At 37.4% G+C, this 16,140-nt stretch overlaps 1 protein-coding gene and 1 long non-coding RNA gene across 2 annotated transcripts in view; one reads left to right on the top strand and one right to left on the bottom strand.

The window, feature by feature from the left end:
• TRIO (trio Rho guanine nucleotide exchange factor) overlaps positions 1-16,140 on the top strand; it is a gene marked incomplete at its 5' end in the record, with an annotated part of 243,148 nt that overhangs the window by 96,835 nt on the left and 130,173 nt on the right. The window contains 3 exons of the mRNA XM_083866631.1: positions 1,050-1,280; positions 8,499-8,621; positions 14,616-14,807. Of these exons, the coding sequence (XP_083722757.1) occupies positions 1,050-1,280; positions 8,499-8,621; positions 14,616-14,807 (546 nt within the window). The remainder of the gene's footprint in view (positions 1-1,049; positions 1,281-8,498; positions 8,622-14,615; positions 14,808-16,140) is intronic.
• Positions 1-16,140, bottom strand: part of LOC310912290 — a 174,552-nt gene that overhangs the window by 28,286 nt on the left and 130,126 nt on the right. The gene's annotated exons all lie outside the window — the stretch shown is intronic.

Raw genomic sequence — 16,140 nt, 5'->3', positions numbered from 1 at the left:
TGACATGGTGTTGATTTGATGGATTCACGTTATTGTTTATACTTGAGTCTTGTGGTTTCAGATGATACTTGTTCCTGCCTGCAAGATGAGCTGTTAGAAAAGTTCTTCACAGGTAGCTGAATGATACTGAATTGTAACAGTTCTCTGAGCTTCATGCTAAAGTGACAGAGTAAACGTCAGTGAAAAGTGCTTTTAACACTAAATGTTGAGAGTGACCGGATAAGAGAGGATCATTGCTTTTTAATTAGCACGCAAGGTAAATCTGAATATTTCTGCTGTAGTTTAAGTCAGAGAAGACAACAGTTAGAAATGACAAGTGTTTCCTGTCAGTATCAGTAGTTAAACACATTTTGGAAAACAGTATCTTTTTGTGCTACATGGATAGGTTTTAAGTGATTTATTCAGAATTAAGTTTGCCATTATAGCAGTTTTCCCTTGGTTTACCAGTAACAATAATAATTTAGAAATTGTAAATCATGTCAGATTGAATCACGTACTTAGTTTTATATCGTTGGTTTAAGTATATTTGTCAAATTAATATTAACCTATGGAAAGTAACCTCCCTGTTCACCTTTACAGCAAATGAAGAGAGAGATTGTTTTGGAAGGATAATTCTGGAAAAATGCTTAGTTTTAGGTGTTTTGTTGACTAGAGAAAGAGTTGAAGAATATTTATTCAAAGTTAGATTCAAATATTTATTCAAAGTTAGTTGTTTTAAAAAACCCCAAAACAATAACAAAAAACTCAAACCAAACAAAGCATCCCAACACTTTAAAGGAAAGTAATTTTTAAAGTAATGAAAAAATGGAAGGACAGGCTGTTATTTAGAAGAGTGCTACTTGTTAAAATTGTTTTAAATAGGTAGAGAATATTTTTTTTTCTTTCCTATAACAGCTGCATGTAGCTAATCATTCCTGCAATAAAACAAGTCTTCATCATTGCTCCCTGAGTTCTTGAAGACATTTAAAACTGAAAGAAGGGATGGGATACAAAGTAGCCCAACAAGCTTTTGGCAAAACATGTAATTCTTTCTCCTTTCTGGTGGTCAGGTGAGCCAAGATGGGAAGTCACTCCTTGACAAACTTCAGAGACCTTTGACTCCTGGGAGTTCCGATTCCCTCACCGCATCAGCCAACTACTCGAAAGCAGTTCGTCATGTCCTGGATGTCATCCATGAAGTATTGCATCACCAGCGCCAACTGGAAAATATCTGGCAGCATCGGAAGGTCCGCTTGCACCAGCGGCTTCAGCTCTGCGTTTTTCAACAGGATGTTCAACAGGTAGGTTTTATTTCACTTTTCTAAAGGCCTTTGTATTCTGTCAGCCCAGTCGCACTGACAGGTGAGTTTTGACTGCTACAACCCATGTTTTTTTGTACGACAAGTGAATAATTGCATGGAATTGACTGAATGATACCAAATTCTGTGTATTATCACAACTTGTTAGTTCTACTTAATTTTTTCCTGATTTTAAATTAACTTATTTTCTTTAAGTCATATATGTGAAAGAGATTTTTTAATATAGACAGCTATTCTGAATTTGTGCTGGAAGCTGACATTCACATTATAGGTAAAATTCTGGACGTGAAGTGTCAAAAAGATTTGTAACATGCAAAAAATTAAGAATGTTAATCAGTAAAATTTTTGGTGTTAAATCCTCAGTGATGCTTAATTGATTTAATAGTGTTTCTTTAAAACCTGAGAGTTGTATAATAAGGAATTATAAAAATTACAGAAGAGATTACTTTCTGATATAACAATTCAAGAATAGTGTTATTTAGCTGCTATTTTTTTATTATTATGACAACATCCGTAAAAATTAGTAGTTACATACAGGCATTAGTATATCTGGCATAGCTTTGTCTTTTTAAATTGAAACACATAAAATTCCTTGTTGATGTATTTTTAATAAGCATGAAATGTTGGCTTTGGACTCAATTAACAGAGACATTAGTAATTTATTCTTTAACAGCTCATCTTCATACAAAAGTAAAGATGGCCAGTATTTGCTGATCATGTTCTTTCATTTCAGTGTAAAAGTGTTCACAAATCACAACTTCTGAATGGGGTTTTTAGATAGATAGCCATAGTTCTGAAGGTTAAAAAGATTAAACTAATCTTTTGAGCTAAATTTCTTGTGCTGTTGTGTTTCAAGAAGATACTGGATGTGACCAGTTTGGAGTGAAATAACTGATTTTCATCATTTACAGTAATTGAAAAAGGTAATTTAGGCAGATGGTGGGGAAACTGAGCAATCTCTGAACTTTCTTCTACATCTGGTGACTATCTCTTCATGTAACTAAAGAAAAGAACTGTCTTAGTTTAGAAAGACAGGTGTCTGCCAGGGAAATCTGGAGCTTCCCTTGGAATGGAGGATGTAAACTCTCTCCCTCCAAATTATTATAATTTTGCAATTAAGGGCTTTCAGGCCAAGATACGGGAATAGGAATAACAGTTCTTTACTAGGAATATTAAAAATACAGATGCAGTAGTAAAAAAAAAACCAAGCAAACAAAACAAACAAAAATCCTAGAAACCCTGACAGAGTCAGAATACGACCTGACACCCTATTGGTCACAGTGTTGGAAGCAGTCCAAAGGAGTCCTCCTGGAGTAACAGATATGGTTCTGTTGGAGTAGAGATGATCCTGTGGAAGGGTCCAGTGATGGCAAGATGGGTCTGGTCTTCCTCTGGAATCCAATGGAAAACAGGCTGTCCTGCTGTGCTGAATTTCAGCTTTTAACTAGATAGGAATGCTTGGCTCCTCCCACTGGGTGGAGCATCTCACAATGGGATGATGTAATGTTGTCAGTCATGTGGTGAGCCTTTATGGCCCATTAACAGAAGATATTCCCCTGGAGGGAGGATGGGTCATGGAAGAGAGAAGGAACACTGCTCCACCTGGTTTTAACAGCTGGTTCATTAACAGAAGGCACCTTCCCCGTTTCCCCCGGAGTTAAAAGAAAAAACACTTCTTCAACAAGTATGGGTTGAATGGTAGAACTTTCTCCTCTAGTTTGAATTCAGTTCAAGTAGGACCTACTTAGGCAATCTAGGCCAAGGTGTCTCCTGAGGTAATTTGCCAGGTGCATAATTCAAGTTTCGGGCCTGTAGGCCAGACTTTAGGCAGTTTATTTCCTGGGGGAAAGTGTTCATTAAATGCTGCAGAGAGTCTTACTGTACTGCTCCTACTCTTTGCCTTTAATATCTTGAGAGTCATAAAATGCTTGTAGGAAATTTTCATTTTCTGCTCCGTCCTAAATCATGGTTCTCAGTTGTAGAGGAGTTAGCTCTCAGACTGCTTTGTTCTTTGAAGTTTCTTTGAAGAAGCAAATAACCCATCATTAGACTCAAGTCATTGTGCAGTCACCACCAAGTTCTTTAGCAAGATGCTGGATTTTCCTTCTCTGTATTAGACTCATCAGCCTTTGGATCTCCTGCATTTAAGATGAAGTAATCACAGATTTGAAAACAGCAAAGAGGACAGATTTACATATATTTATAACTTCCAGTATCAGGAATGTGCTATCCAAATCATGAATGTGGATTGTGAGTACAGCAGAAGTTTTCAGTATGAACCGGTTGAGAATGTTGATCCATATTGACTTACTATTCAGTGCACTTTCATCCTGTTTGTGTTTGTGGTTTCTTTATATGCTTTGCGAACCAGACATTGAATTAAGGTAGCAAGAGATTCTCTTGACAGTTTGAAGCTGCAGCCTTTTGTGCTAATGCACATCTTTATCAACTACATGAAATTTCAAGCTAGATCTGTACAGAGGTGCAGCACTTGCTTGCTGTCTTCCTAAGCCCTTCCTTTAGTTCCAGTAATTACCACTGTCAGAGATTGAGTTGTCCTTTGGTTTATCTCTGTAATGACTGTTAATTACCGAAATGTTGCATGTGGAAGTATAGCTCCTTATGTTGCTTTAACTTAACGTTACAGGTATTCGTTATTTTTGGCACTGCATTATGAATCACAGTGTGAATTTTGGTCACTGTTCCCTTTCCTAATACAACTCTTCATGCTAGTATTTCAGTGCAGGTCAATCTGTAGGACAAGGACCATTCAACATCCATACCAGATAAATTAATCTAATAGCCACAGCAGATGTCTTAGAGATTGTAGCTCCCTCAGCTTTGAAAATTTATATGGGGAAAAAAGTGATCTTGAATAAAAAGATTCTTTTTTCTTGCAAAACAAAAGCAAAACAACTTTATCAGATCATCCTAATTTATCTGAGAAATATTAGTTTTTCATTTGAATGATCATTACCAACACTCAGTGTATGAAATTACTCTGGTTTGAGGTATTAGTTAAATTTATATCTGAGACAGTTCTGGAATGGTTTATGTAGAGCTCCCAAAGCAACTTGTTTTCTAAAATATTTTCGGTTTTGTTTGTACGTTCTTTCTTTGTTCAAATGTTAGAAATTTTAATTAAGATTGATTGAGAAGCTAACAATTATTGTCACGAAAGTTAAATGTGGTGGTTTTTTTTTTTAAATTTCAGAATAAGCTAAGCATGCCTCTCTTCCACTGTTTATAGTTAGTTTGCACATAGTGGCAAGCAACCAAGTGCATTGTAAGTGAATCTATAACTGTCCTTTAGCATTAGTCTGTGATTTCCTCCTCCTCCCTCTGCTGGATTAATGAAACAACTCAGTCCATGAAGTGTTGATGAGTGACAGAGCTGAGTTGGTGGAGGGAATTGCCCGTGTTGAGCTGGTACTTCACTTTGTGTTACTTTCACCTTAGAAATCTCTTTGGGTTTTTTCTTCTCTCTTGTATACTGGGAAGCTGTTTCTAGTGGAGCTTTCCAAATCAACAAAAACATTGTGGTGATACCTGAGTACACCAAGAATCATCTGGTGATCTTTTGAAGCAAGTAGTAAGGAAAGTAATGCATGAAATAATGAAAAGAGTAGATAAGCAGTGAGTTACAGAAAATCTGAAATTTGAAGTGTGAAAACATATGACAGTCTTAAACTGAATGGAATTCTGAGTTTGATTTTAGGTAGCAGAAACATGCTTGGAGATCTAGCTCCCAGTTAGTTTGTATATTAACATCTAAAAAAAGGGGGATTTATTTTGATTTTTTAAAAAAGTCTGGGCACTGGCACTCAATTACCTATGTAGCCCTTCTAATATAAACCATGCTAGTAAAAGTATGATTTTATGTTTAAGAGTTAATAAGCTTACTAAGTAGATAGTAGTCAGCCTTTCACATAAGAAAAGGAGCTGACTGATTCTGATATGAAGTGATAAAGCAGGCTGGGAACAGCAACATGGACTTCTGCTCTTCTAGGCCATGAAAGGTCAAAATTGAACACAAAGATAATGTTTCTGGCAGAGTGAGAGTGCTGACACTTGTATGATCAGAATTTTGCTGCCTGAAAAACTCTCCAGATAGCTTGCAAGCCAGAAATTAGTAAAACATGCTGGTAGGAGGTTTTTTTGGGGGATAGGGAGCAGGATTAGTTGTTTTTGTAGTTGTTGTTTTTCGGGGGAGACATTTTGATTTGATTTGGCTTGGATTTTTTTCCCCAAAAATACACTTATTTGATCATAATGGGTGTGTTTTCTGTCCATTTTGGATAAATGTGCTGCTTCTTGCTTGATCTGCCTGCCTCAAGACAGGTTACAGTCACTAGTTACAGCCTTGACTAATGAAGGGCGGGCCATGAATGCTTGCTACTTGCTAGCATCAACATGATTTCACTATGTGATTCCCATGTGGCTTTTGAAAGGCGGTTCCAGTGTAAAATGGTTCTTTCTCAGAGAGAGTATTTCCACATTTTAACTATCCGAAGATCAGAAATGCAGATATTTCCATCTTCCCCTTCGGAATGCAATGTCAGCAGCACGTAAGTGGAGATGAGGAAAGTGAATGTATGCAGAGCAGGTGAAAGGGTGGGGGGTGAGGAATGGATAATAATGTGGGAAAGACTGGTGAAAATGAGCATGTTGAATCTTCAGATTTAACAGATTTACTTCTATGAGCAGCATATACCACAAATTTTACAGCCATAAGCAATGATTTTGTTAAAATGAAGCTATGTTTCCATAGTAGTAGTTTTTTTCTGTCATATATGCTTTTGGAAGCTAGGAAAGTAAGCATTTTTCTAGATCCTGTGTTGGGCATAAGGATGGTTTTGCTGAGACTGCAGTAGAACTTAATTGCATCATTAAAGCAACTTGCTGCAGTGGAGGATGATACTATTCACCCTTTCACTGAAAAGTGTTGAGCCGCTAAGACTCCTATGTATTGCATAAGTACCAGACTGAATTCCGTTTGCTTTCAGTATTGGTAGAAGAGTCCTTAATGGCTCAGTGTTATGATTTCTGTAACTCTTACTTCTCTCAGGAAGAGGAAGAAAATGTGTGAGTTGCTCAGAGGCTAACATCAGTGCCAACTAATGGTATTGTCCTTTGATTGAAGTGGTATGCAAAGCACTTACTGATGGGAAGAGCCTAACTTGACTCTGCCTCTACATGCTGTGAAATTCCCAAGAGTGCTTCCTCAGTTTTGTTAAGAATCAAGGTATGAAGGCTGAGCACTAATGAGACTTGTATTCATACTGATTTCACTTAGAGACAGTAATGTTTCTCTAGTGGAGTGGTTTATGTCATGATCTGTGTACTGGATTTCTATGACAATTTCTTCCCTTGAGAAATTATTCAGCATTATTTGGAGCAAAAATCATTCTCCCTAGGCTGCTTTCTGCTTTTCATCTCATGCTTTCTGGGACTGATTTTGCTGTTGATTTCATTTGTTAGCTTGTAACTGTTAGTAGTCTCCAGAGTCCAGTCTAATTATTTCATCCAAACACACCTCTTTTCAGTTCTTTTTATCATGGAAAAGTAGTCTCCTGAAACTAGTCAAAAGTATTGGTAGTAATAACTGAGGCCATGTTTAGCTCCTCACTCTCCTTTTTCTGATCAATACTTTACCTTGAAAGAAGAAAATGAAAGCTTGCATTGACCTAAAACGCAATATTCTTTTGGCAACATTTACTAGGAAAACAAATATTGCATAAGTTAAGTATGGAGATTTAATGAAGTGTTGGTGATTTGAAGTGGCTGTATTTTGCGGTATTAGGGAATTATTTGTTGTTTTGAAGATGTCCAGTAGGAGAGAGCTTGCAAAGGAGAAATATTTGCAAGGTCAAGATAAATGAGAAAACCATGTTTCCGTTCTTCTGCTAAAGAAAGCATGGATCTTTTTCATGGGAATAGTGTGTGGGATTACATGTATTGAATGTGGTTGTGAGTGGTGTTGGAAGAAAAAAAATGGTTTTAGTTACACTCAGTTATACTTTCAGTACAAGAAACCTGGGGAGAAAACCTAGCCCAACTTTAGGAATCAGAGTAAAGGACACTAGTAGATAAGAAGAGGCACAGTGTACAGACTTTCGAAAGTTATTTTCAAAACCAACTAAAATATTCATATTTCAAAGAAAAAAGAATGCTGAAGGTGAATGTTAGGTAAGGTATTCTGCACCACTACAGAAGTGCTGTATACATATGGTCAGCTGACATAAGAAAATTGCTTATGTGCTGTTGTTTTTAATTCTGAATGTCCTTCTGAATGAATCTTTGGAGTATCATCTAAAAAATTGAATATAATATGCATATTTAACTAATGGATTAAGTTATGACTAGGAAGTATTAGTTTGAAGAGAGGTTACATGCTTTTGTTCATTCACTCATCAGAAATTTGGTATGTGTGCAGGAATCTTTTGTGTTAACTGACAGGAACTAATTACACGTACAAGTTTTACTATTTATAAAGCTGTCAGCCCAGTCATTGTGGTAGAAGCATTAAGGTCCTTAAAATGTCTTCTCTTCACCACTTTTTTGAGCTATAAAATTTACAATAAACAATCATGTCTGTCATGTCTGAGGGGATAGATGCTTCTTAAGAGCTGGAGCATATTCCTTCATATGCTCTGAATACCGACATTTATGTCATAATGATTTCAACTAATTTTTCTTCTGTTAATTGAAGTTAGTTACTACTGAATCTTATTTCTTGACTTAATAATGTGTAGAAGGCAAAGCGAGTTCTCATCTGAAGTAGAACTTCACTGTGTTATTCACCAGCAATGTGCAAGCTTCATTAGCGTTACCTTGCAGAAAAATGTCAGCTGCAGGCGTAAACAGATTAGAGACCCTCAGAAGGGGTCTTGCCACTTGGATCAGATTACTGTCAAATTGATGAATGTGGAGAAGTGGGGTTGTCCTTGGTAGGCTTCAAAATACAGATATAATCTTGAATCATACTATTTTGCTAGTTTGAGCTAATTACTGCCTTGAGAAAAGTTAAATGAGATGTAATTAATGTCCTTCAATGGCAACACTGGGTTTTAATCCAACAGCTCAGTTCTTTTTAAGCAGTGCCTTTACAGCTTCTCAACTGCTTGAATAATTGTCTTTTTGTTGTAACATTCAATACAGCCACTCAGGATTTCTGTGTGTCTCTTTTCTGTGCCACAGGTGTTGGATTGGATTGAAAACCATGGAGAAGCTTTTCTCAGCAAACACACTGGAGTGGGAAAATCCCTGCATCGGGCCAGAGCTTTGCAGAAACGCCATGAGGACTTCGAAGAGGTTGCGCAGGTAAAAGCAATCACATTGTACACTTGTATGGAAATAAATGAAAAAATCCTGCTTTTGTATCTAAGGGCTGTGCAGAAGGAGCTCTACTACGAAACGTGCCATTCCAGGAAGGGACTATTTTGTTTCTGTTGCAAGTTTTTATTTCATTTCTCCTTTATGCTCCAGCTTTGAGAAGTAAAAGACAAACTTCCACAGTCCTAGAGGGTGTGACCCTAAAGTACAATAGAACTGCTCTGACACTATTTTCATTATTAATATTTCAAAAAATGCTTTCAAATATTGATTTACAGAAGAATGAAAGCTCTCCTTTCAAAGTAGCTTAGTTCCATGGGGATCTAGGATTTAAACTTTCATGCTGCCTGTATACCTGTAAGAGAGGATGGAGATGAACTGAAAATCCTGCTTTCTCACTTCAAGTTTGAGGAGCTCTGAGATTCTCACTGCAGTCTCATGGAGAGGAAGGGAGACTCCTAAGAAACCAGATGAGCCAGCAAACTGGCCAACCTAGCTTGAGGTTTTTTTCTTTAAATACAGTTGAGTTTGTATATGCCCTCCTCTTCTGAATCACCTTAGTTTAGTCTTAAATGATGATACAACTTCAGAACACATTTTTCTGTGAGAAAAATCAAAACAAGTGAAGATACAAAGGAATACAGGGAAGTTAACAAGAAGCTGGTGTATCTGTTAGCCTCTAAAAGAGGATATGATGTGAAGAAAAACCCTGTGAAGGAAGCTGAAGGCTAGAATCCTCCCTATTAGTTACATGCACTGTCTGTCCAGCCTTAATGATTGGTAAGAGAAAACATCTCCAAGATTAATCAAGAAAAATCTCGAAGGTGAGGTTGATGCATTGGTGCTTCAGTCAAACAGAAGACAGCATTATTAGATAACTGTGACATATGCAGGAGCTCAGCAGTGACACCTACTATGGGGGTTGGATCAGAAGTGTTGTTTACAATTTACCACTTTAGTGGAAAATTAGGCTCTTGATAGAATTTTATTGCAAGTATGGTCTTAGAGAACTTGAGTGGTTGAGGACTTGAAAAAGCATCAGAAAACTTCCTCAATATTGATTTCCTGTACAATTTTCAAAAAGAATAGGTGTTGTTACTTTTGTATATATATGTGCTGGATTTTCTGTATGCATGTCTATTACTTCATTTTTAGTAAAAAGTATTATTTTCCATGTGGAAATACTTATATTTCTGGGTCAGACAAGCAGGAGTCTATTTCTGTAAGATACTTAACAAAGCCTGAATGATCTCATACTTAATATTATATTATTTGGGCAAAGAAGAAGAAAATGTTTGAGTAGCCAAAAGGGGATGAAGTGCATAGAAGTGTTACTGGGATGTTAAAAAAATGGTCTTGTTAATTTGCGTTGTACTTTAAAGCAGAAAATTGTAAAGCAAATCCTTACAAAAGACTTCCCAAAACTGAATGTTACTGGAGTTTGAAATTATCTCTTCAGGGAATGGGTGGAAGTTCTATTTTTGGAGATACTGAAAACTTAGATTGGTTAAAGAGCTTAAATATACTACAGGGGACTATCTTCCACTGACAGAAGGATGGACAAAATGATCTAATAAGTATTTTTTTCATCTCTAACTCTTGAATGCGTAGTGAGTTACTTCCAAGAGAGGCACACCCTCTGAGTTGTTCCTCTTACTTGCTGTAAAACCAAATATAAGCAGCCCAAAAGACATTCTTGTTGTTGCTGTTACAAGGAAGATTATATTCAAGTATAAAACAGCAGTCCTTGTTAAAGCATCAGTAACTTTTGGCTGACTTGTTTTCTGCCTACATTTCTGTTTCGTCCAGGTCTTTGTAATATTTTTGATTTTGGGCTTTTTTCAGTTGTTGCTCTTTTTGTTGTGATTTTGGTTTTGTTTGTTTTTAATAGGACTCTAGGCATTATTAGGGGTTTTCAGTCAGTTCCAGTCAGAATTTGAGAGAAAGTAATGTTAAATGAAGTGTCACTGGCATGGCAATGTTCTGACAAATCCAGGGAGCCAACTGTAATGTTGACATGTTCCTGGTCAAAGGCTAACTCCTGATTTTAAAGGGAGTGAATTTTTTTTTTCTTTCTTTCTGCTTTTTCCCACATTCTTTTTTAACATGAATGAGGTGTCATTTCCTCAACAGCATTCAAAAAGATGTTAAAATAAGCTGTGTGTCAAATAGAACAGACATACCAGTCAATGGGTTGTGGTCTCACAAATCAGTGACTTTTAAATTCATGTGAAATTAATGTTTGTTTCTCTTTTTTTAACACTTTTTATTACCACTACAAAAGCTAGGTAGTCAAAACTCAACTAATAATCCTCCCTAAATTCTGATTACAAATTCATGCTACACATTGCACATTTTGACTTGCACCCACTATAATAAAATTGTGTTTCTCTTTTCATGTAAAGCCTGTCCAGTTCAATTTCTATTTACCCATATTTTTCTTTCTCTTTTGACCTTCTCTCCATGTTCATCTTTGTGTCCATGAGACAGTTTAGTTAAAGTGTCAAATGCCTGAATTTTGGCATAATTGATTCCCTTATGAATTTTCAGCTTACAAGCTCTGGATACAGGTCAATATTGTAGTTGTACTTCTACATGCATTTTTGTCTGAAATTCTAAGTCAGCTTTTCACGTTTCAAATGTGATCCGTATCTGCTTTTTGACAACAGTCTATGCTCAAAAATCACAAAAGGTGTATGGTGACAATTAATTGATGGGGTTTTTTTCCACAAGTAAGTCTTCTTGGAGCAAGAAATGCACAAGAAAGATTATTGCAAACCTTGTCTGAATACACCTTTTATTTCCATACCAATATCTGTTCCCACCTCCTTTAAGGTTATAAAAATGGGTTATGAATTTAGACTCGTTCTGAACTTTACCCACGAAATGGTTGCAATACATCAAATGAAAGGTCCGTGTCTTACACTATCTTATGGCTATCACCAGATGCATAAAGAAAAGGAACTGTATGCTTAACAAGTTACCTTTACCCTCCCAGTTATCTGAGCTTGTTTGATGTTTGAACTGAAGGATGCATCTGAACCAGTATTTAATAGTCACTGATGGACTTTTCTTTCTTTAATTAGGCTACTTTTTGAACCACTTTATGATCTCGGAATGTATGCCAGACCCTGTGGCAATGAGTTATGCAATTTAATTGCTCCTTAGATGAAAAGTACTTTGCTTTTTCATTTGAAGTGTATTGTCTGATGCTTAAATGTGATAGTGTCCACTGTACTTAATGAGTAATCTATTTTATTTTCTGTACCTTTAAGGATTTGTATACCTCTGCTGGTCTCTGGCCATCCATGTGTCTCTCCTCCCTTTCCAGACCACAATAAACTCCAGATTGTTTGAAGTGCAGTCCATACCTCCACTCACTTCTGTTTCTGTATTTATTGTCAGTAGCAGTCATTTCTGCACTAGTGTCTGAAATTTAATCTTTGTGTTTTCTGTGATATGTCACTTCATATGCTTTCTAAAAATATGGTGTTTGTTCTTTGTGAAGAATATTTAGAAAGCATCATTTAACAGAAACATGGCAAAAATTATGGAATTTGTTGTTGGGGAAGGTGATAAATTCCATTGTGGAGAAATTTTCATCATTTTGCAGAAGAATGCCTATTAAAGACTTGCACCCTGGGGCACAGAAGGATAGACTACAGGTAGAATTGAAGTTCTTACAGGGCTCCTTCTTCTTTTCCCCTGGGATCTGGTGAGAGTGTGCTGAGGAAGTTTGTCACCATGAAGGGCTCCTTTCCTTCCCTGCAATTTAGGAAATTGGCATAAGGACCATTAACGAAGAACTCTTCTTCTTTTTGCCTAAATTTCAACTGGAGGCTGCCCCTCAGGACAAGCATTTTCTACATCTTCGTATGACTGCTTTTTTCCCTGTGAGCATTGTTTAGAAGTGAGCAGAGAGCTAGGAGAGGCAGTAGTTAGTACTGAACACCTAGTTGATGTGATTTCTATCCAAAGGGCAGTTTATATTATATTCCAGCTCTACTTGGAAGTGAAATTTGAGCAACAGGGCATGTGCCTGCTGCTAAGCTTGAGAATAGCAACCCCCTTTTGAAGCAGCATCCAGGCTGTGATCTTTTCTAAACTCCTGCACTTCACCATCCCCTTTACAGAAAGAGAAGTCAGATGTGTCTGGGCCTGTGTAATGCGGAAGATACTCCTGGAATTCGTAAACAATGCTTCACATGTGAGATAAAGTTTTCATTAAAATGGGAAACTTCTGTTTCAGCCATCTGCAGCTGGGTGTGGTGCTCTGGACTGATGAAGTAGTTGTTGTTTGAGGACTGTCTTGAGGCTCTTTGGCCTTGCCCCTTGAACACAAGTGAGCTGCAGCCATGGAAGGCAGAACACCCAGGCACAGCTCAGTGTGTTCAGGGCCACAGTGGCCTGTGACAGTGGTCTGGGGCTTAGAGTAGCCTGCTCCCCACTGAACAGGATAAGCTCCTGTTTGTCTCTGCGGGCTTTCCCAGGGAAAGGAGTTCTCTATCTCTCCCTGCAACTAAAAAGCTGAAAGTTAAGGAAGGGCTGAGAGTTACATAGGGAAAGTCAAGGATCAGCATGGATTTAATTCCTTGCATAAATAGATCATAATAAATTAAAGGGGAACTCCCCCCAAATATGTGAAAGCTTCACTGAGTCATGTAATCTGTCCTGGGCTTGTCTGGTAATTTACCTGATACCCTGGGGGAGAGCTCTTATTTCCTGCCCTTTAGTTCAGTTTTAGAATTCAATTTTTGTGGATATTATAATGTTAATTAGAGGTGTGATAGTATATTTATGGCAAAGAAAAGCACATTTGCATAGCCTTAATTTATCTTTGCAAGGATTGTTTTTAGCTGATGTAATTGAGGTTAGGAGAACATGGAAGGGCAGAAAGGAGAAGAAAAAGGTATCGTTTATATTGTCAAGAATGCATTCCTCTTTTTTTAGCCTGTGGTGCAAACCTATCAGAAGACCTAATGGTGTGACATGAGCAAAGCTTTTTTAGTCTAGACTTGGCTTCAGTTTTTTTTTCTTCGGTGGTTAATATCCTTCTAACCTTCCTTGATGGGAGTTCTGAGAACCTTTCTGAAAAATGAAAACCTGAGGTTGTGCTCCAAAAGAGCACACAAAGTATAACAAATTTTGGACTCAGTCCTGTTTTTAATTAACAAGAAAGATACTGAGGCAGGCTGCAAATGCAGAGCTTTAAGAGTTGTTAAACAAACATCTCTTTTCTGCACCATAGGACTCCTAGCCCATCAGAGACCAGACATCTTTCATTGCTTTCTGCTTAGACTCATGTCTCTGATAGGACTTCTGATCTGCATTTGTTAATCCTAGGATGTATTGGGACACTATTCCACTAGGACACTTGCCATAGCTCACTTCTGAATCTTCCTATGCTGCTGCTTTTTCACAAATGGTGATACACTTGATGTATGACTTTTGGATGCCTGACATCTTTAGGATGGAGAAAAATGTTCTCCTTCTGTGCTTGGTCACTTTGCACACTCCTGCTCGTTGTGTGGACTTGAGACACTTAAGTGTCTCTACCTGCAGTTAAAGTTTCTTCAGCTCCAGTAGTACACATTTGAAAAGTCTTCTGTCCCTGACTGTAGTGAGTTTTCCAGTGTTGAAATAGGTCAGGTTGAAATTAGGATTAGGCATTTAGGCATTTATGCTGATCTTTATTCTAGTGTGTATATAAAATACTAATTGCAAGTTTTGTGTCGAGACATTTGAATAGACAGAAATAAAGAGCTAAGGAATTAATTTATTCACAGTTAAGTGAAAAAAATATATAGAAATATAATGAAATCTTTACTAAGATTATATTGTGCTACCTTGAAGAAAAGAAGAAAGACAAGTACATTCCAAGGGCCTTTTTGTAATTTTGTTTTTATTAGTGGAATGGCTTTAAAATGTACTGATTGACTTTTATTTCACTTAATCCTGTCAAACTAACTTTGTTCTCTCCAGAACACATATACGAATGCAGATAAGCTCCTAGAAGCAGCAGAACAGCTTGCTCAGACTGGGGAGTGTGACCCAGAGGAAATTTATCAAGCTGCCCATCAGCTGGAAGACCGGATACAGGATTTTGTCAGGCGTGTGGAACAGCGCAAGATCCTGCTGGATATGTCTGTGTCCTTTCACACTCACGTTAAAGAGGTAAAACTTCCGCTAATTGTGGTGATAACTTCAAGCCCTAAACCCGGTATTATCCAGTGTTGCTTTCATTGTTAGAACCTCGCCATAGGACACATGAAAAACGCTGTATGATGAGTTTTGTATGATACTGTGGATTGTGGGCTGGGGTAGCATGATGGTTCTGTTAAAGGATTTTTTTGTTTGATTTAATTTTGGGTTTTTATTTTCGAAAGCAGCTTTTACCTCCTTTGTTGTGCAAATATACATGCTTGTTCAGTCACAGGGGAGGAAGAAGGGTCAGAAGGTCAGGGAAAGCTAAAAGTCAGTACTGTGGAGGAAGATACAGCTCTCCTGTTGTCTGACTTACCAGATCCATGGTTAGACTGACATGGTTCAGGAGACCAAAATGTATGGCAGAAGGGCAAGGTTACTTGAGGCAATCTTGTTGTCCAGAGAGACTTTGTTTATTTCTCTGTTTTGCACATCACATTTCTGTCTTGTATATTGACAGTTCTTTGCAACCTAAAAATCTAATCTGATAATGACAATGGTTTGCCTCATGTTTGCAATTTTTAGTCTTCTTCCAAGGTCACCAGGAAAAAGAAAATTCAGCCACACCTAATTTTAGATTAGCTTTTTGCTCCAATTCAAAACACAGAACGTGAATTTAGAAGCTCATGGGAGAAGGTGGAACAGGCAAGAATAAGGACTTCAGTAAGGTGTTTTGGTTTTTGACAATCTTAGGTTACTTGGTTTCTATTTTGAACTCATGTTTAATCTCAGTGAAAATCTGAAAAGCTTCTGGATCACAGCATGTCCCAGTGTGTCTTCCTTCCCTTCACTGTATATGGTGAAATGGTCTGTTCAGTGGTATAGTATTCAAAGCAGCTTCTTCAGCAAAACCTCCTAGAGGATAAGAGTAGGAGTTTTTTGTAACTGAAACATCTGCTTTGCACTTGAAACAAAAGCACAAGGCAGTTGGTCTTTGAAGGAGGTCAGGATTGAATTACTTCTCAGCTTTAGACACGAGTACATAGCTCCCCCATCAGTTTACTGTTAGATGGTTCCTTGCCAATACTCTCACAGGACTCTGCTTGTTCAAACAAAATATAAATGCTGTTTCATAAACTGTTCTTAGGAGGCAGTTTTTTTGTTTCACTCTCTCAAGCAAACAGTACTGGCCCTTATCTATTATGAAGCACAGGAGCAGTCAGCTGCTGAAATGTGTTCATTTTTAAAAAATATATTTCTTCATTACCTGTTTTTCTTAGCATGAAGAGCAACAGCTGGAATGGTATTTAATAGAACACAGTTGGTTGTAGTGGTGAAAGACCAAGAGTGTAAAAGGATTTGC

Source organism: Zosterops lateralis, assembly GCF_965231275.1.
Source record: "Zosterops lateralis genome assembly, chromosome: 1".
In the NCBI taxonomy this organism is placed as follows: Eukaryota; Metazoa; Chordata; class Aves; order Passeriformes; family Zosteropidae; genus Zosterops; species Zosterops lateralis.
The sequence above is the reverse complement of the archived record's forward strand: the minus strand, read 5'-3'. Positions and strand labels throughout refer to the sequence as shown.